This window comes from Heliangelus exortis, chromosome 4 (genome assembly GCF_036169615.1).
Source record: "Heliangelus exortis chromosome 4, bHelExo1.hap1, whole genome shotgun sequence".
Taxonomy (NCBI): Eukaryota; Metazoa; Chordata; class Aves; order Apodiformes; family Trochilidae; genus Heliangelus; species Heliangelus exortis.
In genome coordinates, this window is record NC_092425.1 from 13,378,436 (window position 1) to 13,403,173 (window position 24,738).

General features: G+C 36.2%; 1 protein-coding gene across 15 annotated transcripts in view; it reads left to right on the plus strand.

Moving 5' to 3' along the window:
• The window catches only part of RAPGEF2 (Rap guanine nucleotide exchange factor 2), a 180,103-nt gene that overhangs the window by 91,202 nt on the left and 64,163 nt on the right, over positions 1-24,738 (plus strand). For 7 of the 15 annotated variants that reach the window (XR_011725733.1, XM_071743073.1, XM_071743062.1 and 4 more), the window contains exons 5-7: positions 4,176-4,251; positions 6,748-6,915; positions 9,540-9,557. Coding sequence is in view for 14 of the 15 variants with exons in the window: in XM_071743073.1 (XP_071599174.1) it covers positions 4,176-4,251; positions 6,748-6,915; positions 9,540-9,557 (262 nt within the window). In the remaining variant the exon portion in view is untranslated. Of the gene's footprint in view, positions 1-4,175; positions 4,252-6,747; positions 6,916-9,539; positions 9,558-22,750; positions 23,325-24,738 lie in introns of those variants that run through there. The other 8 variants (XM_071743061.1, XM_071743065.1, XM_071743074.1 and 5 more) reach the window with 3 other exon arrangements.

Sequence of the window (24,738 nt, forward strand, 5' to 3'; positions counted from 1 at the left end):
AAAAACTTTTTTTTTATGCACTTTTAAAATTGCTACCATAAAGCTGATTCCTGCAAATAAAATTGCTTTGTGTATCTAAGTTGTTTTTTGGTGTGGGGTTTTTGGTTTTTGTTTGTTTGTTTGTTTGTTTTTTAGTAGATTTGTATTCCTGACATGCATACAGTAGCTTTATGGGGAATAAAAGTAACTGGCAGAAAAGGACTCCAGAAGTGAAATTGCCTCTAGGACAGGTACTGAGGAGAGCATCTCTGAAGTTTAATATTCAGGGAACTCAATCAGAGCTAATGTGGTAGCAGGAAAAAAAGTGTTGGAAGAACTGCTGCAAAACAAGGTTCTTTGGGGAATTCAGGTGAGACAGCAGTAGCCTAACCAGCCTTCTGGCTCTCCAAATAACTATTATAACCTCTGTATCCTCTGTTGACAGCTACCATAGCAAAGGTGACTTCAAACTTCCTGAACTTTCTTTGGTGAAATTCTCTGGTGCACATCTCCAATTTAGAGAAAATAGTTGCAAAGCTGGGATTCTCTCAGGCACATCACTGACTTAATAGTTGCTATTTTTAGCAGCTGAAATTCAGAAGGCTTAGGTAGGAGAGAATGTTTTATCTTTATGTAGTGAGACAATTTTGATGGAAATTATTGAGGAATAATAAGATACAACAAATGTGAAGTGTATACTATGTAAAATTCTCTACTGTGTTTTAAACACAAAAATATGGTTTAACCTTAAGTTCCCTGGTGAAGTCATGCATCCACAGTGGTATTTCACACTACAGTAAGGGGAGGAATACATTTGTCCATTGAAATTGGCTAGTAAAGGGTTTCTGCATTTTATATGCTGCATAATTTGTGATACATCTGTGTAGTCAAACTTACTTTCTATTGTCAGTCTGGTCTAGTACCAACACTTCAAAAGAAGTGTGTTTAGCAGAAGTTACTAAAATAGAGGTCGTATTATGAAGATAATCGGTCAGCCCTTCCACTGAAACTTTAGTTGCTGCTACTGTTTCTTCCTCTTACCCAGGATCCCTAAAGGCAGCTTGTGTGCCAGCTTATGGTCCCTTGGCTGAACCTCATCTGGTATTTTATAAAAGGCTCCACAGCTTGAGGTTTATCAGCTCAGTAAAAAGACTGTGTTTTGCATTGGGTATTTGCTTTTTTTTACTGCTTACTAATATTTTACGTAACTTATTTTCAATTAAATCAAGTGGCTTCCTCTGCATAGTGGCTGCTTACTGCCCCAGGGATTCCAGGTGGGGAAGAGCATCATTGAAGTAATTTCTTGCTGGTCTTTGCTTTTTGCTCCTGTGTGAAGCTCTGACAAATTAGTTCTGATAGAGCTTACGGACTTTGAAATCCATCTTCTGAATTGAAACAGAAGGGGGATTGGTGGTGCCCTGAGATCCTGGTTCTGAGAGTTGCATGTCAACAGGTATTTGTTTGACCACCTGTAAAAGATATCAAAGGGTGTGGTGAATATTCTGCCACAGAGCTGGACACTTCTGAAGTATCTAGATGTAGTGGACAGTCACAAAAGAGTTTCCAAATTTTCACTGGTTAGGTGAATTCCTCACTGATGATGAACCTTCAGCTGCAGAATAGAAGTCAGGAGGTTTAGCTGGCACGGCACATCTGAGAACTGCAACACTGGAATGGAAGATCATTTAAAGTTTCTTCTGCCTTGATTTACTTGACTTCTTGCCTACACTACTTCACAAAAATTACAGTGTTTGCAGCCTGAAGTGCCTTGCTATCTTTGGACAAAGATAATATATATGTGTGATACAGTGGTCTGATAAATTTTGTGCTGTCATAGGAATCTGAGCAATGCAGCAATGACATGGTTATTTGCTGCAAGACTCAATAGAGTACTGGGAACAGAAATCAAGAATTTTCTTCATAGTCATTCAGTGCATGCCTTCTGTCATAATATGCTGACTACCTGTTTGTTCCCTTGTGTGCTGAAGGGTATAATCCAAACAAGTTGTTCAAGACTAGAAGAGCACATCCAAAACACAGGTTTTTCTTTTTACAGTATTTGATAAGGATTGAAACTTCAGGATGTCAAGAGTTATCAGCAGTGGGCAGAAGTTTGAAGCTGATATTTCCAGACAGCAATAGAGGATAAAGAAATGGTGGGGCAGAAAAGTGTATATGCAATTTCTGTTAAAATAAATGTTTACTGTGAGGCTAGAAAATGGCCTAGCAAAAATACAGTAATACTGTATTCTAGACCAAAACCCGTTGTTGTGAAGAGGGGGGATAAGGATCTGCAGGAAGAAAGGGGATATTTATGTGTTTGTTTTCAATTAGAATATTAAGTAAGTTTACTTCTAATCACCATTTTTGCATTGTTGTTTTTCAATTAGTAGATTTACTTCAACTACTACTTGATTTACTTGCCTTTCTCTTCTCCTTGTTTAATTTTTTTTAAAGAAAAACTGTGCGCATGGACCAGGTATATGACCAAGAAACAAAGTTTATCTTTTTCAACAGGCCAATGAATTAATTTATTGTCTTTTATTGTCCATTATCCTTAAAGTGGTTGAAATTGTATAAGATTCAAGAAGGTATTGTAAAGTACCCTGTGTTTTGTTGCTGGACTATAGGAGGAATCGTGCATTTGCCTCTAGGAAAATACACATTTTGTGGAGAGACTTCTTTATTGAATGTTTCTTTTCAAGAGACTTAGTATTCTGGAAAATTTTTTCTATTGTGGAAGTTCTGTGTACCATTAAATGCGATTATTAGTTTGATGAATAAGCACAGCTGGCATTTCTTTTCAATATCTGACTGCCTTCTTTTTGAGCTATAAATGTGCTGTTGTTAAGAGATTAGCCTTTGGGGTAGCAAGTTAAATTGTTCATTTCTACTAATTGCCAGGCAGGGCAGATGAATAGATATAAACTGGCTACATGTACTGTTCTCAATGGTATATGCACTTCCTCAGTTTGCTTCTTCTGAAATAAAGCTGAAAAAATTTCTTTTTGCAAACATGATGGTTTAAACATGCGTCTGTGTGACTGTATATTAGAGGAATGGTTAAAATTCACAATTTAACAACTTTATTGAGTCTGGTTTTTTGGTTTTTTGTGTTTTTTTTTTTTTTTTTATAAAGATATTTAACAGCTGGTGCCTTGTGAGCCTCAGCTAGGAAGGTTTCCTGTGCCTGTTGCACAGTGTTGTGGTGAAGAAAGGGAAAGGGTAGTTACATGGGCTCTTGGCACATTTAGGGCAGGTTAGTTAAAGAAACCTACAAGAAGGGTCCTGAAGTTCCAACCATCATCTCATCTGCCCTGCCTTCCTCTCTGCAATGGGAAAGGCTTGCTGGCATTGACTTGACCTGCTTAGATATGAGCTACCCAGAGGGGGAAGCACATCATCCAGAAACAAACTTTAGCTGGTTGTCTTCAACTCTAATGGTATATGATTAAGGATCTAACCATAAGGATTCTTGTGTTTCACTGAATTATGTACAGTTTCTTTGCATTCCACTTTTACTGCTGCATTTCCAGGATTCTTGGCAGTTAATCTTGCAGACACACACACACTCATTTAATAGAGGCAGAGCAGTTCTCTAAAACTATAACACTGAAATTAAAATAGGTTTCTATTGTATCCCACAGGACACAAAATAGTGTTCTTACTTAGTGCACTAAGGTGGGAATGTGCCATGAAAGGCAGATCAGCCTTTTCTCCTCATCTGTTCAATTTGGGAATACTCTCACATTCAACATTCTTATTAATTTAAGTAAAAAAGAGCTAATTGAAGTTGCTCAGCCTTTTCATTCTTTCCTTGGTATGCTAGTTAGCTTTATTTATAGAAATGCAGATAGCTTAGGTAACTTAATACTGTAATGTCAGAAGATACTGCCTCCAACTCTGTAATGTAGTTCAGAATCAACCATGCATCTTCAGTAGACAGCACTTGATTGACACTTGTTTTAATGTTAATAGAATTATTTAGCAAATACTCTGTGTAGATATACAATACACAGCTCTTGGTGTCCTTGGATATCAACTACTTATTGAAGAACATATGCCTGAAACTTAAACTGTGTAGAGGTATGTATGTTTTTTCTATGCTTTACAATATCTGGAGAAGATGAAAATATGCTTATGGATTGTGTTATAGCTCTGATTTTTGTTCTTACTGAAGTATTTTTATTCTACAGTTTTGGCAAGCGTTCTGCAGGAAGTTTCAGGCGTGGCTGTGAATGCATTGTTTTAGAGCCATCTGAAATGATTGTGGTAAGAATTTATTCATTCAGTTGCTTTAAATTTTACAGACCAGCTTTGGTAACACTTGAACTTCCAATAAAACTTGAATTTTCTGTTTTGCACATGATCTTTTTGTAAATCTAAGATGTAATACATTACTTTCTTGTTGTTCTTTGCACACATACTTGCATTGTTTGAGTGATAAAGGCATCTTTTATATTGCTGTTATATTTACTTTTGCAGATTTCTTGTAAAACTAAAGAAGTTTTATTGTGCTAGCAGAAGAGGGGAACAGTTCGTGGTTGTGTGTTTTTTTGTTTTTTGTTTTTTTGAAAGCTGCTTTGTTATTATACACAAGCAAGATGCTTTATTAATCTCAAGTTAGTTTAATTAAGTAATGTTTGACTGAATTAACTTTATTCTCAGCTGTCTGAGATTTTAAGAAGCAGTTTGAATATTTTAAAATTCTATTAGCTTTTCTAGGTGAAGGTTTTGTTTGTGCTGTAGTCCAGTGATAGAACAGTATCATTTCTGTGAGTTCTCAGACTCAAAGGTTTTAGTTGCCAACTCAGGGTGCATCATCTGAACACATACACAATCAGTGGACTTAAATGTTTGTTTTTTTCCTCTATCAGTGTGATAGCTATCAGTTCATAACGACATTTATCTAAGCCAAGTATAGATGACAGTTCAAGTATAGGCTGTGGCACTAAGTATTTTCTTCCTAAAAAGTGGCAGTTCCTGGAAAAATTGCAGAAGCTCAGGAAACTGTGCTATCCCTTTTGATAGATATGGAAGATATTAGCTTCCTTCTTCAAAGTATCCTTTTTTGCTTTCCTTCATGCAAATGCAGTCATGTTTTTGTGGGTTTAAAGGTTTTTTTTTTTATATAATTGTAAACAGGTAAAGACTATTGTGTAATGGTAGCTTTTTCTGTTGGATGCTTGATATGTCTTTCTCTCCCAATTTGAATTAAGAAAGTCATCTTCTGAAGCTAATACAATATTGTAGGAGACACAGAAGTCATGTATGAGAAGTGCCAACTGTTTTTTGGTTATCCATAACTAAAGCTTTCATTAAGTTCACGTTGCAAAGGAGCAGCTCTACAACAACAGCCAGTTATAGTTATGCCTCCCCATTTGGCCCAGTGTTGGCCCCCTGGATCTGACCCCAGGTTCAGGAAACAGTTCATTGTCTCCCAGTTGTTCAGTAGGGGTGTATAATTTAGTTGGTGGTAGCTGTGTGGATCTATTGTCTCTCTTGTGCATTCCTTGGTAAGTTATAAGGAAGAATGATATGAAGAAAGGCACAGGGAAAGGATACGACTAAGCAACAGAATAGTTCCAGGGATGGGGCATCCACAGCCTTTCTGGCCAGCCTCGTCTAGTGTTTCATCACTCTCACAGAGAAGAATTTATTTCAGCTCTTTCTCATGAACCAGGAGCTGTGCTCATCCCCTTATATTAGTACACTCTGAGTTACATTTGGTGTCATGAGCTGACTGGTACATGACACTTCTGACACAGATACTCTGAAAATTCCATGGAGTATATTGTCTAATATTTCTTTTACTTGTTGAAAAATATAGAGAAACCTTGCAAGATGCCTCACAAGCTCTTCTATGTATCTTCAGAAATAGTATTGAGGAGAAGAATGAGTTCACTGAATCTCCAAATATAGCCAATGCTGAAAGTAGTTTTTTTCTCGTTTCCCTGTTTATCTAGAGTAAGGTTTCCATAACTAGGAAGAACACAAAAGGGATGTTGATTTACAGCCAAATTACTTAAAAAAAGACTATTCTCCTCTTTCAGGAAAGCCAGAATTCCTATTTGAAATATCTTCATTGTAGTATACTGTTGTGTAGAAATTCAGGATGACTTTGAAGACACTGAAACTGAGAAGACTAATTTTATATTAGGATATATCTAATACCTATTTTTAAATCTCCCTACTGCTGCTCTGAGGTAATTTGTTTTTGTGTAAATCCAGTCTATTAGGAATTGTGCTTTTATGCTCCCAAAGTATTTGAAGGATAGGAAAAACTGGCATTGCCTGTTGAAGAACAAAGCCTTTGCCACAGGTTGCTCAGGGAAGATCCCAAGTGACAGAGATGGGTAGAACAACTACCCAGTGCATCCTTATACCAGTGTACTTCTTGTAATGTACTGAGTGCTGAAATACTTGTATTCTTGGAAGAATAAGAAGCAGGGTGGGGGGACAATGACAGAATTATGGGGTGTCCGTTTTTTGCCTGTCATTTTTGGAAAGTGTTCATACTCAGTGATGCTGTTGACTCCAATCTTACCTTTTTGTCATTCCTGTGGGCATTAGGGTTTGGTTTATTTATTTATTTTTGGGTTTGGTTTTGTGGGTTTTTTTGGTAGGGGTGGCTTCACTCTTAGTGCTGAAAATGTAGGAAATTCAAAGCTAACCCCTGTTTTTTGAAAACAGGATTTGTTGTGTTTCTAACCATAAGAAACATTTTTCAGTCTTATGGGAAATGACACTTTCTTGCATCTGTTGTAGGTTGATTATATGGATGAAAACGAGGAGTATTTTCAACGTCAAGCTTCTCATAGGCAATCTCGAAGAAGATTTAGGAAAATCAACCAAAAAGGGGAGCGGCAAACAATTATTGATACTGTTGACCCTTATCCTGTGGGGAAACCACCTCTACCCAGAGGCTACCATACGGTAAGTTGTTTGTATTTATGGTTGTCAACAACATAAGCAGGAAAACTACTGAAAATAAAACAATCAAAATGGCTAACCTTGCTGGCATTTTTAAAAACCGTGTGGGGAAAATTTCTATGGGGAAATTTTCCTCTTACACAGCGTGTTTGGCTCCATCAGTACATGAATATGTGCAACATGCGTCTTACTTCAGAGTTGAAAGCACATTTTTTTTATGACTGGCAATGTCATTTCTTAAGGTTACATTCAGTATTGGAAATCGTGAAAGAAACCGTTTTCCTTTCCTTTTGCTACTAGGTTCCTGTAAGAACAGTTTAGTGTACAGAGTTACAAGGTCAGTTTGTGAGGCACTTGCTCATGTATATGATAATGATGGTTCTCTGAAAAGGACTGTGCTGCATTGCAGTAGGCCAAATTCTTGGATTAAAATACTCTTTGATATCCAGTACATAAATGTCAAATTACCCCTTGAGCTACATAGTCTGCGCATCCTCAGGGAGATAATTTGGTCGTTTACTTTTCTTTTTTTTTTTCAGGGGGCAGGGGTTAATCTTGCATATTAAAAGTTTCCAGGCATTCTTTAGAGATTAAAATAAATAATTAAAATTTACTCTACAAAATATTCACTTTGTCTCCTCAATCAAGAAAAACTATGTTAAATTAATATTTGGTATTGATTTTAGCTATAAGCAAAATACTGGAAAAGCTATTTCTCTTTGGCTCTCATTTGTGTAAGCCCCCAAATCTGCTAGAACCATAAATGCATGGACATAAATAACTTTGTGCATACTTCATCTCATTGAGTTAATTGGGCTGAATTGTGCACAATATAAGCCACATGTGTATAAATTTGCAGGATTATAGCTTTAGTGTTTTTGAAACAGTCTTCCATCAAATACAGTTTTAAGTTTTTTCCATTTTTCCTTCTTTATCCTTATTCCTCAATTTGTTTGCCAGTTTCCTGTCTATTCAGTGTGTGTCTGTAAATGTGTAGATGTTTGATCACATCTGTTAATTGTACAGGCTTTTCCTCATGAGTAGAATAATTACATCTTATGCCAACAATTTGTTTTTGTTTATACAACAGCTTTTAAGGGTTTAATTTTCAGTGCAGTTTTAGTCAGCTCTAAATTTATTACAGATTGAGCCACTTCACTTGCTTTGAAGATGAAACAATTTACTGGTCAGTTCTTGAAAAAAATAAATAAGTGGTATCGTACTTCGTAGGAATTATAGGAAGAAACTTTTGGTTGTATTATTTAGATGTTTATATTGTTCTTAGTGTTCTTAAACCTTCGTTCGGGAAGCCAAGCCATGATTGTGCTTAGTAAACAGTTCTAGTGTGATTTTTATCTGACCCTTGAAGGACAATACTTAGATTAACCACAGTGCCATTTGCATTCTTAGGTCTGTGCCTGTTGTATAAATTTCACTTTAGGTGTGCCTAAAGAGTTTCTGTAAGCTGGACTGGTACTAAGAGCAAAAGCCCAATTTGTGCTGTTCTGTTGTGCGAGTTCATAATGATTTTGTGTGTGTGCTGGGAAATTCATTGCGAGCAAGATTTCATGTTAAGTTGAAAGAGATTGCCAAATAAGCTGTAAAATTTGTGATAATGTTACTTTAAAAAATGTAATGTGATGCATACGACTTTTTTTGTTTCTGAAGCAAGTAGAGTCAAATATCACATCAATTTTCCAAAATAGTCACGACTGGCCCATTCCCTCCTATATTTTACAGTATTTGGTGATCTTGTATACATTGTCCTCTCATTCACTTTTATTGCCAATATTATTTCTTTTGCTTTAATGGTACATGTTAAAGGCTGCATTGTCTCTTCTCCCTTCCTATTTTATGTCCCTTGACCTCAGTTTTTTAGCCATACTTTCTTGAAATGCTAACTGAAGGAAGCAAGGTTGTTTTTTTGAAGCACATAAAAATTCAAAGCATATTATAGAATGTGTCTTGTGGGCTTGATGCCCATCCATTCTTTAGGCAGCATCCATCAAATTCTACATCTTAATTGTGGATAAATAAAGAAGCATTAAAAATTGCAGATGTTCAGATATTGCAGTAAATGTGGTAAAATCAGACTGTTCTAAGGATTAATGTGACGCATTTTTTTCACTTTTGCTTTGAGTGTGTTCTAGTTTAGGTGTTAGGTACAAGAAATTCGAAGTCTTAAAGCTGTTTGATAATATGCTCAAAATTTTCACAAAATGTATAATTTTCTTATATTTTGTTTTACTCTAGATTTGTAGTAATGTAGAATATTTTTTTTTTTTTTTTTGTAAAAATGTAATGCTTTGTTTGCAGTTCCTTCTGAATGTTTTTCTTTGGAAAGTTCAAACAATATTTTCTGAAGGAAGTTGTCTATATCTTTGGGAAAATATAGATGGAAACAGAACTTAAATCAAGATGCATGGCTGCATTTTTCAAGAATTAAAAAGTGAACGTACTGCTCAGTTGTGGCATGGCCTTCTGCAACAGAATCATCTTTTAGGGGATGGTGGACCCTCATTAACATAATTTTAACATTCATAGTGGTGGAATGTACTATGGCATGTCTGATAATATTCATCTTTTCCTTTCCTCCTATATGGCATTCATTTCATTTTGGCTCACAGGAATGCACTAAACCTCAGGTAATTGTAACTTACTGTGTATGGTCCACTAACAAGTTACTTACAAGTTTGTGGTGTGTTGTCATAATACTGATGCAATGCAATGACTAAAATTGCTTCCTGGCCTTTGCTTTGATACTTGAACAGTCTCGCTATGATGTAAAAATCCTAATGTGAATTTGGTGATGGCATGATGTCTCTGGCCCACCCTTACTGACTTTTCTTCCTTGCTTTGATGTCCTGTAATTTAGAGAAAACAGAGAACAATGAGCAAAGGGTATATATGAAATATTTAGTGTTTGACAGACACTTTACTCAGTTAATGATTTTCAAAAATAGGGCTCCTGTCAGTATTTAGGACTGGTATGTCACTAGAACAGAGAAATGGAGTGTGACAAGATGAGCACCAAAGCAGCAACATAAGTTTTTTGTGAGCTGAAGACTTGAAACAGTGCTTTTTGCTTGAGCTCTGTTGGGATGATGTGTCCTGATTTGGTATGAAGGAGCTGGTAGGCTCCCATCAGAATGTGTTTACGTGGTCAGTACTAGAAACACAGGCTTGTCAAGCTGGGCAGAGAAGTGTGCCCAAGTGAGTCAAGTGTCTTGGAATGGTACCAAAACAAAAAAAAATATAGAAGTTTTGCCTGATATGGAATCTCATACACAGTCAGAGTAATCTGAAGATCTAAATTTTGTCTTTTATCTTTTCAACTTTTAAACTTAAGTTGTATTTGTAATTGCATTTGTCAATGCCAAAGTGCGTAAATACGAAGCACCTACCAAATATGTTTGATAAGAACATGTCTTGTCAAACTGTTAAATGTCATCACTATTATGACTGAGAGATCTCTTGTGTTAGAGCTGAAATCGAAACTGTAATTCTTTAGCTTCAAAATTTTTCTTCAAATACTACTTTGGTCAATTCTTCTGATATTTTACAAGGAACTGTGTTAATTTTAAAAGTTCCTTCTGTGACATGTTGTTCATTTAATTTCTTTATGAAAATGAAATGAAATGAAAATTCATTTCAATTCAATGAAATGAAAATTTCTCTATGACTTGTAGAGTTCAAATTTCAATATGATTGTAGTATTCATAAGCCAGTGACTTCTCTGCTGCAGAAGTCTCTTTATTCAATATATATGATACATTTCTTTTGGGAAGGCAGTTCCTTTTCAACATCAGTGCTCAGTTATTTTTCCATGTCATGAGTCCAGAGTAACCTACAGTTACTAAAGTACTACGTTGAAGAGTGATAATGTGCTCCTCCGATTATGATATGAATTTGCAATACTAAATAATATTTTTTTTTTGTAACTTACCCTAGTGCTTGAAGGACCATTCCAAGTAAAACCTAATGTTGAATATTGTACTTTTGGCATGTTACTTTTGGAACAAGTGTTACTGATTTCTAGAGTGAGGAAAAATAGAAACTTCATAATGCATGGAAATTAAATGTGAGTTTTATCAGAATGATAACATTGTATCCTTTTTGCCACCATTTGTGGTTTGGTAAAATGGATCTGTTCTTTTTCAGGGAAGAAAAAATATCCTGATAAGTTTAGGTTGAGCTGTTACTTGAATGGGGAAAACCTTGTTCAGATTTTTTTTTTTTCTTTAACAAAAAATTCTTGCTTGTGCTTGTATATTTGTCAGGAACTGTTTTTTAACAAGATTAGTATTAACACCTCCTTATTTAATAACAGGATTTGGATTTTAACTTTTGAAAGTGGATTTTCTTTTGGGTGTATCCCTACTTAAGGCTAATGTTTTCAGTTAAAAACCTTTGTTTTGAGTGATTGGACTGAAAGAGTGTGGACTCTTGTCGTGAGGACCTATGTGGCTTTTCTTTTGCTTTACACTGTTTTTCTCTTCTGTCTTGCAATACTTTATTGCCAATAAAATTTGTGGCTGCTTTAGTGCATCTATTAAGAATTGGCCATGCCCAACCTGACTGTTGCTGAACTGGTTTTTATCTGTTTAGTGCATGATGTGTTTGGTGTAAATTAACTGAAGTTCAGAAAGGAAAAATTACTTTAAAAGAATACTATTTTTGATGCTGTTTTCTAATAGCGTGTTTCAAATAGTAATTTGCAACTTTGTGAGTTTGTCTCTCTGTGCTTTAAACGTGGTATGTAATCTGAGCTGTGGGCTTTTCCTAGTCTGCACTATTGTCTTTATTTTGCTAAAGGTAGAATATCAAAGCTTACTGGGGAGTATTTAGAGTATTTAGCCTGTAAATAAAATGCTGCAGCACCTGTGAATAGCCCTGAGCAGAAACTGTAGTATATGGTTTTTTCACTCTGTGAGATTCTGGCCAGATTTGAATTAGTTAACAGGTTTATGAAGATTGCTGCTGGTAAATCCCTGCTGATGAAACCCCTGAAAAAGACCTCTCTCCCTTTGGTAGCCTTTCTTGTCCCATTCAGCTTGAGATTCATGTGAGATGACAATCCCTTCACCTGGGGTTGGGAGGGAAAGCACGGGGCTGGGGCATGGGGCTGTCAGTAGCACCAGCAAGGTACAAGGATGCAGCAATTTTATCCCTGCTCACTGTGCTGTGGAGCCACTTATCCTGCCACTATGTTGAGGGAAGACAGGTGTTGTCCTTCTAGATTTTGTTGGAAGGGGACGACTGAAAATTTGAATGAGAAGAGGGCTGGAAATGAAACTGTCTCATGTGGCTGAGTCATGTCTCACCTCCAGTCACAATCCCTAAAAAGAGTATAAGGGATATATTTTTTTCTAGCTTTTAAAAATATTATTTCTTTTAAAGTATTAGAATCTGCTCACCTAGAAAGTCAGTAGCAAATTGCAGAAACCTTGCTTCCTGCCCCTACCTTCTCTTGTAAGTGGTAGTTATTGTACTAGTAAAGCATTGGCAAAGTGGCCTTTCTTTCCTTATACTATTTGAATTCACATAGTCTGCTGAGAGTCTAAAAGTCTTGGATTGAAAATTCATATTCAGGTTGCTCTGTATTATGAAATGAATTTGCCTTCTCATTTGCCTGCAAAAATATATCTTAAAAATCAACAAAGATGTTGTTTATTATATTTCCACATTTAGGAAGAATTTTAAAAATACGAATTTTATATTTTTCTGCCTGAATTTGACACACAAGCCTAGTTGTTTTCCCCTCTATTTGGTATGCATGGCTATTAGAAGAAATGTGGAAATTTACAAGATGACAAGTGGTGTTTTCTTCTGGGTAATGTAGTACATGAGGATTCAAAACAGCTGATTCTCTTTTAGGAGTTCATTACAGTATCCCAGTATCATTTGGGATGAGACTTAAATGTAAAAAAAGAGCATAATACAATTGCTTCTCTGCATGTATATCTGCATATATATGTTTCTGTTGTAAAATACATATTGCTGGTTGTCTTTCTGTGGACCACTACAAGTTATCCTGAAATACTTCATGTTCTTGCTTCTCAACCGTGTGGACTTTGCAGTATTGGTGTACCTTGTTATGAAGGATTCTTGTTAGTGCATTGTATTCTACATAGTAAATTGATACTAAAAGAATAGTGTGCTTAGTTGTCTTTAATACATAAAGATTTTCAGTCATTTTAGTGTGAATCATAGGAACAGTTGTCAGATACCCAATCTACAAGAAATTAGTTTAATGAAATACTGTCAATCTTTCAAGCCTGTAAATAATTGCAGCTTGCACTGTTCCTGATGATGATTTTTAGGATTATTTAGTACTTTCAGTGTAATACAAGCTCACTAAATGAAACAAAAAGCAAACCACAGAATCAATTGTGAGTATTAACATATATATATAAAAAAATAAAATCTTGCTTTTAGGAAGAAAAAAACACATATAAGTTAATTTGTCAAGTCTAGGAAAATTACTGGATAGGACAGCAAACCAGGAGGTGTGGACACACTGGAAGCTTGACTTCATAAAAAGGGTATAAAGGATATGAAGAGGTCATAGGGGAAAACCCATCTTTTTAAAAAATTCTTGACCTTGGAAATTTTAAGTAAGTCTATTCACCCAGGAAAAAAGGCACAGGAAAGCTGGGGATGCTACTGTCAGGTACATTTGGTCATCAAAACTGCTTGAGGAAGCAGGATGTTTGAGGAGTTTGGTTTTAGAGACTTGCATGAGGTACAGCAGCTGATCCTATTTAAATAGATTTTTTAAACTAATAGATTTTGATGCTGAGTTTTCCCACAGATAAGAAAAATGTGAAGAGTAAAAGAGAAAGGATGCTAATTTCTGAAGTGTTTGACTATATTACATATATGGATGTATTTTTAAAATAAGACACAAAAAAAATCGTAGGGTAATTTTATCTGAAACTTGAAGTTCCTGAGATGATTTTGGCAGTTCTCATTAATATTTTTTTTTAAAAATTATTATTACTAGAAGTTGGGTGTTTCTTTATGAGAATATCTGCTAGCAATGTTATAATGAAAATATGTAATTCTCATCCCTATGTGCTGTGTTTTGTGGCAAGACTTAACCTTTTAGTCTTCACTTTTTTAGCCTTTTTTTCCTTTCATCTGAGTGCTGTAAGGGACTGTTACTGTTTAAAGTTATGTATTATACTATGTGACTAATGGTATAACTTTATTTTGTGTAGCACCCCAAGCAAAACAAAATTGTCAGTTCATCGTCCTTTTAGTAATGTCTACTGGCAAGCTAATGCAAAATTAATGACATGTTATTTACTCAACTTGCAGCTTCTGTCAGAGGATTTCTATTTTTATGTATTACATCATCCCTACTGCAGACCTTAAATATCCATTGGGATTTACTGTTCTTTCACTCATTTTGGAAGGACTTGTATTGATGTCATAACTGGATTTGTAATTCTGATGTAGATTTGGAAATCCAATGCATTATATTCGTATATAAAATAAGCATTATATTTGGCAGTCGAGGTGTCGGTAATTATGTTATATAAAAGATTGCATTTCTGAGATATAGGGTATAGAACTAAATATGAGCTTTGTCATCAAAGCAGAAATTTGTTGGTGCAGCAGAGAAACAGATTTTGTTAAACTCTTTTTCTAAACTGAAAATTGCGTAATAAAGCTAAATCCAAATATTGAATTTTCGTAACTCAAACTTGATGAGAGCTGAGGGAGACTAAAAAACTTGTCACATACTGTTCCTAAATATTTTTAAATAGGGTATCCTCATTAGCATAAAGTTGTTAATTTAGAAAAAATGGTTGATTATAAGGGGCATATGGGGAAATAAGATCTACTTGTGCATTATATTTGTAGTTTACCAATACAGGGCCTTTCAACACTGTCATGTCTGTACAGATCAGCATCATGAGTGATAGTTCTAATGTAGACATTTGTCCACTAAAGCATGGAAAGAAGCTGTCAGTTCATCTTTTCCCAAGCATCTGGGCCACTCTTATGTGAGTGGTGCTTGACCTGAAGATGAAATTGTTAGTATTTGGTGTCAGTCTTTCCACAAAAGGTTCTGTTTCTGAGTACTTTTAATATTACTTTTAATATTACTTTTGGATTTGATTTGACCTAATAAAATTATAATTTTGGTGAGTAAACTTCAAAGTTTAAAAAAACTTAGTAATACTAGTAGTTTAAATATCCTGGAGTCACTATCCTTGGAGGTAATAGAGATGAGGTTGCTTAGGCACATGATTTAATGGTGGACTTGGCAATGCTGGGTTAGCAATTTGTCTTCGTGATCTTAAAGGTCTTTTCCAACCAAAATGATTCTATTATTCTAAGTCCAGAATGTGAGTTATTGAGTATTGAGGCTGGTAGCTAACTGGATTTAAAGTCTGCAGATGATCCATGGTACACAAAAGATGATCTTCAAAGTAAACAGGTTGACAGGTCTTTCAGCAGTAAACTTGGAATACAAAGCAGTGTAGAATCAAATTACTAGAGATAGTCTGGTTAGTGCACTTGTACCTAATTTATTTATCAGTTATATGTTTAGGCTAACTGGTTGTGTAATTGCAAGGAAAAATATGTATTGTCAAATTTGCAAAATTGGACATTCATCAGTTGATGCTAGTTGGCTCCCTGATTTATTGGTAGGGAGAGAGGAGAGGAAAAGGGCACTTCCTAGAATTTTACGTTAAGGTCTCTTTCTTTGAAGGGTGAAATGTTTGTGGTTTGATTATTCTTTTTTCTTATCTCAGAACAATTTGGCTTATTTCACTTGATAATATTTTTTAAAAGTAAGGTACAACTAAAGTTGCATGGGATTTGTAACCGATTAAAGTGAAAGGTCTGGGATTAGTAATTTTTGTAGTTACTGGAGACAGGGTGAAAGCTCACAAAATGTGTTAGTCCATGTTGTATTACTCATGGGAGAATATACATGGGCATGAAGAGAGAGTTCTTCAAAAAGAAAATGATCTTGCACTGGTAAGATGGTTTTAGTGTTGATTTTAACTGGGAATCCCTGGAGTGAGCTCTTTTGAGAGTCTTCCTGGATAAGACAAAATCAAAAGTTTTTTCCTTACAATGGACATTTGAAGTGGCTGAAAATCCTGTCACAGCAACTGTCCCTTTCAAAGTTAAGCTCTCTCAAAATACCAGAGAATAAGTAGTTACCCCAGGAAATTTCCAAATAAACATTCAAGAAGATGGACACAAAGGTTTCACCATCTCATGTGGTAGTAAAAATAACACAAAATTTCTACCATTATTTGGGGAATTTGGAAATCTAATGGCAGGCAGGAGGTCTTTTGCCAGTTCCATCTTATGTCTGCACTTTGAACATAATGGTGAGAGTTTCAGAGTCTGCCTGAAAGCTTCTAAGTAAGTTCCTGGAAAACTCTTAGAAAGCATATTTATCATATTTGCTTAAAACTAAAGTACTCCCTCTCCTCTAGTGCCAATGTCTCCCAGTGAGTAAACAAACAACAAAAACAAATGGGAAGCCATCTAGCATTTAGAGAAGATTGAAAAAATCTGTTTTTGTTTGTTTTTAATCCATTAATATTTTATACTCAAGCATTAAGTAGTTGTTCCCCTCTCTTGGGTGGTCTCAGATTTATTTCTGTGCCAGAACAATTCTTCTTGTGATTCAAACATTTCAGCCTGGTTCAGGTAAAAGGATTCAATGGAACTGATAAATAATATAACTCTCTAAAATTTGGGCAGTTGATTGACCTCAGAAACCTCCACCCCTCCACCCACACGCCCCCACCCCCCCCACCCAACCCTGAGTTTTATTTTTACATCTTAACAGTGTAGTAGTAGAATATACATGAAAGAAGTATGCAGTTACCCAGTTTCCATAAAGTTTTCATGCATTATTATACCGTCAAGAAATTCTGGGGACAACTCACATGAGTGAAGAAATTGTGTCCCTGGATTCCTGCTAAGAAATTGGTATGGACAAAATGCTAAATGATTTTTTAAAAAAATGATTTCTGGTGAGGGTTTTTGGTTGGTTGGTTGGTTTTTTGCTTGGTTTTTTGTGTTTTTTTTTTTTTTTTTTTTTTTTTTTAGTGTCTTTTTCTCCAAGATAGTAAGGCAATTTGTATCTCAGTGGTGAACCTTGTCCCCAGCAGGTAAGGATACCAAGATGTTTAGGTCTGGTAAAGGGACCTTGGTAGTGCTGTATGCCCGTTACCATAATTCTTAATGTTAAAGGAGCATTTGCCTTTTGCTTTCATGCTTTTTTTCACAGTTTAAAAGCAGAAAACACATTCTCATGTTCTCTGATTTAATTAACACGTTATCTTAAACTCTTGTTCTGACACAAAAGTGAGAAAATTTTGTAAACATTGGGAAAAATCTTCATCTATCCTGACAGACTGCTTTTTTCCCACTCCCAAAATACTGAACACAATAAAGGAAATTAAACTAATCTGTAGCCATTCTGCCAATTGAAGTCATTAATGTATCAAATTTTAATCTCTAATTTTTAATATTAATGCTAATAGATACCTTTAAAGACATGTTATGTATATTAAACATTAGGCTTGTGTATGTTTGCTTTGTGTAAACACAGGTAAAAAAACACAGGTAAATCATTTAAACATCACATGAAGTGACTTCACAAACATACATACTAGATATCATTTTGAACTTGCAAGTAATATTTAATAAAACCATTATAAGTGTTGCAGGAACACAATTTTTTTTTTCTTCACTGCTTAAAGATTGTTTGATTTAAACGTAAATACAGAGTCCAGAGAAAAGTTTCTGTGCTCTGTAAAATGATGAGTCTTTGCTCAAGTTATTTTTACACAACAATTAGATATTCTGGAAATGGGACGTCTTGTTACACTTGTGTTGAGAACCCATCAGTTACAGGTTTTCTTCCTGTCTCTTCTAACATAGTTGTTGTATGTAAGAGAATTTGATGGTGGGGATTTTAAATGAATGCTCTAACTTGCTGCCATTTTAAGATGGGTGACATACAAACAGAAAGTTTGCTGCACTGAAAACAGAACTGAGCACAGAAGGTGATAAATGAGTTTGCCATCCAAGGGAAGACTGGCAGCCTCTGGCCCATCCACCCAGCTGAGGCCCCAGCCTTGACTGCTCTGGGCTTGTCATTATTTTAAAGATCCAGATTATAGATTCACTGCAGCAACCGTGCAACAGGGGGGTGTTTGTTCACATGGTCTGTAACAGCAGTGAGTGTGGTACCCAAACAGCACACATCCCTCCATTGTAGCTGTTGCTTTCCTGTTGCCAGTGGAGAGGTCAACATCATTACAGTCATGTTCAGTCACACATTCACAAGTGACATATTAATTTGGCAAATGCTATTACTTTACCAAAGTGTTTTGGCTGAGGTGGTATTTTAGTCATCGATACCCACCTTGGAGAGCATATTTGGTGGTTTTTCTTAATTCAACAGAGCTTTATTTAAAGTTCTCAAAGTTCTTGTGAAAATGCAGATAGGACAGGGGTGCCTGGCTCATCCTATGTCTGCGTTCTGCTGATAAACAGAAACTTGCATGAAATTGGGTCAGATGACCAGAGATTTAAATTAGTGGTGGTACATTTGGCTAAATACATTAGATTAAGACTTTCATATTGTGTGGGACATTTAAATATACTGTAGCACTTGGAGTGAGTTATTGTTCCAGGGTTTCAGCAGTTTCAGTTGGTGTTTTTAAATCTGATGGGAGCATCAGATTGTTATTTAGCAATCTCTCTCAGAAGGCTGGTAGGATGGAGAAAGCATCAGCATTATGAAATTCAGAAATATACTCCTGGGAGCTTCACAGTTTTGTGTCCCATAGCCCTGGGCTTAAAATTGAGTTTTAAAGCTTCATTTTTTACAAAGTGAGGAAGGCAGGGGGAAGGCAAGATATCTCTCTCCACCTTATTTTCCTGAAAATTATGTACTCCATTTTAGCACTCTGAATTTAGATGTCTGTATTCGACCTGCACAACAGTGTAATATCTGTGAAATAGTCCCTTCGCTTGTGAAAGTTTTTCAGGCACACAAAGTGATTGTGGGATTCTTGCCTGATTCCTTGTGGGTTTTTTTCTTGTTTTTTTCTTTGTTTTTCTTTCTTTCTTATCTTGTTGGGTGTTTTTTTTCCCTTATTAATTTAATTTCACCCCTCCCCCTGCTTTTCTAGCTACCGGAGTCATGAAGTGGCAGTAAATTTGGTGAACATAAAATGTTCTGTCGGTTTTTTGCCCAAGATTTTGAACATGAAGGAAATTATTATTTGTATTGTGTTTAAGGATAAGGGGAAAATGTGCTGATAACTTCTGTTTTTTGAGGTACTTCAGGAAAAGAATGCTTTCTGTTGCATATATTCTGGAGGAAGTTCTGAACTCTACTGTAAATAGCTGTGAGATGAGGTGACTGCTTGGAATTGAAGATTTGAAGTAATCTGTTGGTGCAGCATTTGTCATTAATCTAAAAAGGTTTAATATTCCAAGTATTGTTGACATTGTTTAGGAGAATAATATCCTTGTGAGATTACATTGTAGAATGTAAAATAGCAAAAGGCATTAGAGTTCAGATGGTCTGTAGCAGTTTTTACTATAATTCAGGACTTTGTTTGGAGCTGCTTTTAAAAGAATTTTTCAGCATTCTTTTCTGTGACTCGTAAAGAGATGCCAACTTTCTTATAAATGCAGTGTTTTGAAAGCAGCTGGGGATAGCCTGTCATGTCCAATTATTGCACATCAGGTTTGTTAACATCTCACTTTACTTGCCTAAAAGCATTAACAAAAATGTTTTGCTCTTTTAAAGCTTTAAGTCTAAATTCTTACATCAATTTTGAAATAGATGTGAACATAGGGTTGGTTAGCTTTTCTATAAACTATTCATACTTGCTGAGGATAGAAACTTTCCAGGATATAGTGTTCTAAATTCCATTCATTCTTCACGGAAGCATGTGAGCATTTACTTAAGTTATGCTCTAATTAGTATTTTTTAATAAAATATAATTTTTATGTAATTATATTCAGAACTGCCAGTGGATGACACATAGATTACAGTGCACCGTTGTGCCTGGAAAGTGGTGGCAGTTGTGGAGGAAGGAATAGGGAAATGGAATCAACCATTTATTTATTGAAAGTGCTTTGACTCACAAATTGCCTGTGAGTGGTGTTTTCTTTGCCTAAATACATAAATATCACTTCTCACATTTTTCTGTTGTGAAAATCACCAAGTTTTCATCAGTCTGATATATGTGAACATCAGGTAGACTTTCTTAGGTTGCTCCAAATTTTGCATTCATATATGAAGTATTGACTTTATTTTCTAGCAGACAGGTAGAGGTGTATAGGAGTGACTGGCATAGGTAGTAAGAAGTGTTTGGTGGCATCTTCATCTGGAATTTCTGATTTCAGCTACTGCTTTAATGATTTTGTCCGAGGCTTATGCTGCAGAAACCTAGGCTGGAATTGGGTTGGAAATACCAACTGATGCAGAGTAAGTTATGTGTTGATATTTTGCATACACAGTGGAGCTCAGAAGTGGGGTGTGTTCCCTTCCTACACTGGGAAGATGTTTCTGTCTTGGCAGAACTTCATTTTTCCTGCCATGTGCCTATAGCACCATGCTCCAATTCTACTCAAGGTGTTAACCTCAAAGCCACTGGATCACACTCAAGAGGTTTTTGATCCATTTGTCAACAAGTAATATTTTTTGATTTTATACTATTGAGGGCTTGTCTAAGATTCCTAGAAGGAATAACTGCTGATACTTCTTGTCAGCACTCCATCAGAAAACTATTTGTGCTCAGCTTTAGATTTTTTTTATAAGGCTTAAGCATAATTCAACAATTTGAAATAATCTGCGAGTTGCAATGGCACATTACAAAGGCTTTAAAAATATTCAACTAAATTTTGTAATTCAGTTGCTTAAAGAGAGATTTTGTCTTGTAGCTTATACTGTTAGACCAAGGGCACAAGTGTCATTAAATCTCATATATGTAAGTATATTCAGTTTAAAAATGTCCTGTGTATGAAATAGTGTCCTCTAGAATAACTGCAAAAAATGGACCAAATAATTCAGAATTTTTTCTTGCTTTGCTGGAATTTATTTCCACTATTTTTTATGGCCTCATATACTAGCTGTCATTACAAAAAATTCACTAATTTAGCAAACTAAACTCCATGCTCGTGCACATACTATTTTGGTGAAAGACAGCTGCTGATTGTGTGACGTAGTATTGTGTAGTATTTATTTTTTCCTATGTGGTTTTGCCTGTGTAACAACTGTTAAGTCGTTTTTCTATTGTTCTTGTTAAAGAAAAAGAAAAAAAAAAAGAGTTTGAAGTGACTTTAAGCACAGATGGTCTCTTGATTTTAAGGAATATATTGTAAATGTGTTAATGCTAAACTATACTAAAGCTGAAGCCTAATGGAAGAGTGGCATTTTCCTGTTTGCTTTAGCTTGGTCTCCTCTGTGTCAGGGAAAGTGAATTTGTGGCACTTCAGAAGTACGTTCAGACATAGGGCTGACAATTAGTTTATTGCTTGAGTGCTTTGCCAGTTGTGTTTCTGCTCCTCTGCAGTGTGATGTTGCTAGTATAACAAATGGTGTAGTGTACATGGGAGTGACTGGGGAAATTTCTGAGTTTTAAGGTATAATTACAGTCAGAAAGGAGAATTATAAAAGCCACATGTATGTCAATCTCTTCCAGATTTTGCATCCCCTTTTGTTTTTGGTGGAATTTGTGTATTTGGTGTGCCAGGAGAAGCAGGAACTATATTCAGAAAGACTTTAAATAACGTATTGAAGGGTTCTGGATGTTTACCTGCCACAGCCCCTGGGTATCTGTGGCCTGCATAGGAGCAAAACTGCTGAAAATCTGATGAGAGCTCATCAAATGTACTGTTTATAAATACTTGATAACAATGATTAAAGCTCTGCAGCAGCACTCTTTGGGGTGGGGGAAAAAGGGAGGTCATGTCACATCCTCTGCTTTATCCTCATCTTCATGAAAAGTCGTGTTCAGTTCAGGATTTGGCGAGGTGAACGTGGGTCCTTATTCCCACCCTGACTTGGGTGATATTCTCAGGAGCCAACAGCGAACGGATCCCTCCCCTCTGGGGCTGTCTTGATCTTCAGAGGCTGATACCAGATCCAGGCAAGAGCTTGCTGTTTTATCTGCATTGTCCATCTCTACCTTAATGAGTGAAATGGTTAAGTATCCGAGAGGGCGAGCCTCAAGGAATGTGTCTTCCATTTGACTTGAATATTTCGGTGGATAAAGGGAGAGGGAGGGAGAGGAGAGAGAGAGGGAGAAATCCACTTACATCACTCGAACTCCATTGAGTGTGTGCCTGTGTGCAGGTTAAGAGACAGACTACAGTGTCTTTGCTTTCTGCAGGAAGCAGCAATGCTGTTTGTATCCTAAGAGGAATTTTTTATTTAGAAAAGGAAGCATTCTTTCTACCCAGGAAATGGCTTTCCTTGTGCGTTGCTATGCCAACTGCCTGCAGCCATGGTCTTCCAAAGTAAGCACAATAACGTAATTATATTGGCGTATTGCATTCAGACTCATGATTCTCTGGGTTTTTGTGTGTGTGTAACTGTGCTGTATTTCTGTTGCTGACTCTTTGGGCGGTAGATGTGCTTGTCTTGATTGCGAGGAACAGGCATCATAAAATTAAATGTCCATCAATGTCATGCTGCTAAGATTAAATGTGCAAACTTGCTTAGCTGAGTGGAACAGAGATCACTGGTCACTACTCTGTCAGCATCATTAGCAGCCAGGGGAGGAGGTCCCTGTTCGCGTGCTCTGCCCTGATTTTGGGGGAGTGGAGGGTAGTGGTGGAGGGGGAGAGGCTGCGTGTGTGAGTGTGTGTGATTGCAAATGAAACAGGAGTATTAACAATGCTTGGCTGAATGCTGGAGGCTGGTTCCTGCACCCTGACTAATATAATACTGTATTAAGCCTTTTTGAGGGAGTCTCTGTGCAGTCAGCCATTTTAGCTTTTTTCCTCCTTTTTCTTTTCTTTCCCATTCCTCAGGCTTGGGGAATGGTTTTGTTCCCTTGGATGAATTCTGGATATGTAGGGTTGCATCAGGCTCCGTACGTCCTCACATGCTTAGACTTTCAGTGCTACAAAAATGGAGACGAACGCTGTCGTTTGGATTGCTGCTCTGCACTACAAGTGCGAGGGGGGTTTTGAGCTTACCAGTAGTGACACTTTTAGCTCCAGCTTGGTTCCCCCCCCTCCTTCTCTTTTTAATTTAATGCTGTAGAGGGTGACTTGCCATCCGTAAGAAATTGGTACATGATGTGTAAATTCAGTTCAGCTTATGTCTCTTCATTATGAAACCACTTGCAGTCCCAGCTAACCATGGAGTTATGGGCCAGCAGGAGAAACACTCAGTAAGTATTGCAAATTCTGTTTGTTCTATCTCTAGCCTGTCACAGGCAAACTGCATGGAGATTGAAGCTGCTTGTCGTCCTGCTCGTGGGCTTTCCTGCTTGTGAATTTAATACTGGGTTTTGAAGGGAAGGCTGTGCCTGAGGTGGCATTAGAGTTGGTGGCTGTATTTAAGACTGTTTTTAGCTTCAAAAAGCAACTCTGTGGGTTTTCTTTGAATGTTAAAAATCTGCTGAAAAAATGCTGATGTGCTTTCACTGGACAAGAAGCTATTAGCATTCAGTTTAAACTGTTATTCATTTGATAAAACTTTAAAGAAATATTCAACCTGTATAACAAGTGATCTAATTTTAAGTGGTGTTAAGAATAGATTTATTCTGCCTACTGTATCGTACTAGTGTGCCTTGAAGCATGGCGTTTAACATCTGTGATACACTTATGCTGAAAATGCAGAAACTGTTACTAAAACATGGAATGAACAAAAGGCATAAGTACTGATGCTTTCTAATTGATCCCATGAGTCAGCTACACCTTTGTCATGCTTTAATCCCATAGGCTGCCTGTGTTTATTGTTTGGGAAAAATGCATTCATAAGCAGAAGACCAAACATGAGTTAACAAGGCCTCAGGTGTCAGGAATTAGAAATTTAGTTTTTAAATGAGAAAAAGATTCTGCAATTATAGATTCTTACCTCTCAGTCAGCATGTTTAAATCTTTATGCTGGAATTTATGTGGGTCAGTATACTTTTCAATCTTACCACTTGTTTTGTGAAAAGCTATTTTTATATGTATCTTCTGTGCATACTGTATATGTTAGAGTGTGCATGGAAATGTGTCCTGTATGTTCAGCATACACAACTAAGAATCGCAAATATTGAAGAGATGTGAAAGCAAGAACTTTTTTAAGGAGGAATGTTTTATTCAAAAATTCAGGTTTGATTGTGTAGAAATATGGAAACTAATCTATAACATTTCAGAATGTGTCTAGCGGATTTTTCTTATGCATGTAGCAGACATACCACAGCTTCTTGTAGAGTCTTTTATTCCTTTCCCTTCTTAATTACATTCTAAGTATAAAAAGGTTCAAGTTACTGAATTGTTTGGTGTTCGTGAAATATTTAGAACTTAATCTAAAAAAAATTCTCCTTTTGTTCTGAAACTCAAGCACTGAGGAAGCTCAAGGGAGAATAGGACACCTTGAATTTGCAAATAGGAATAACACAGGAAAGCTGCATATGTATGTATTGTTTGTTCCTGCTCTTTCTACTCTCCATAAAATGTTGATGAAAAGTGCTAGGTTTATTCTGGTAACACAGGAAGTTTAACTGGTACTGAATGATAGCTTACAGCTAAAGGAAAAAAAATAACCTAGTATTTTAGACACTGTCTTACAAGCAGTGTCATATTTCAGTTGTG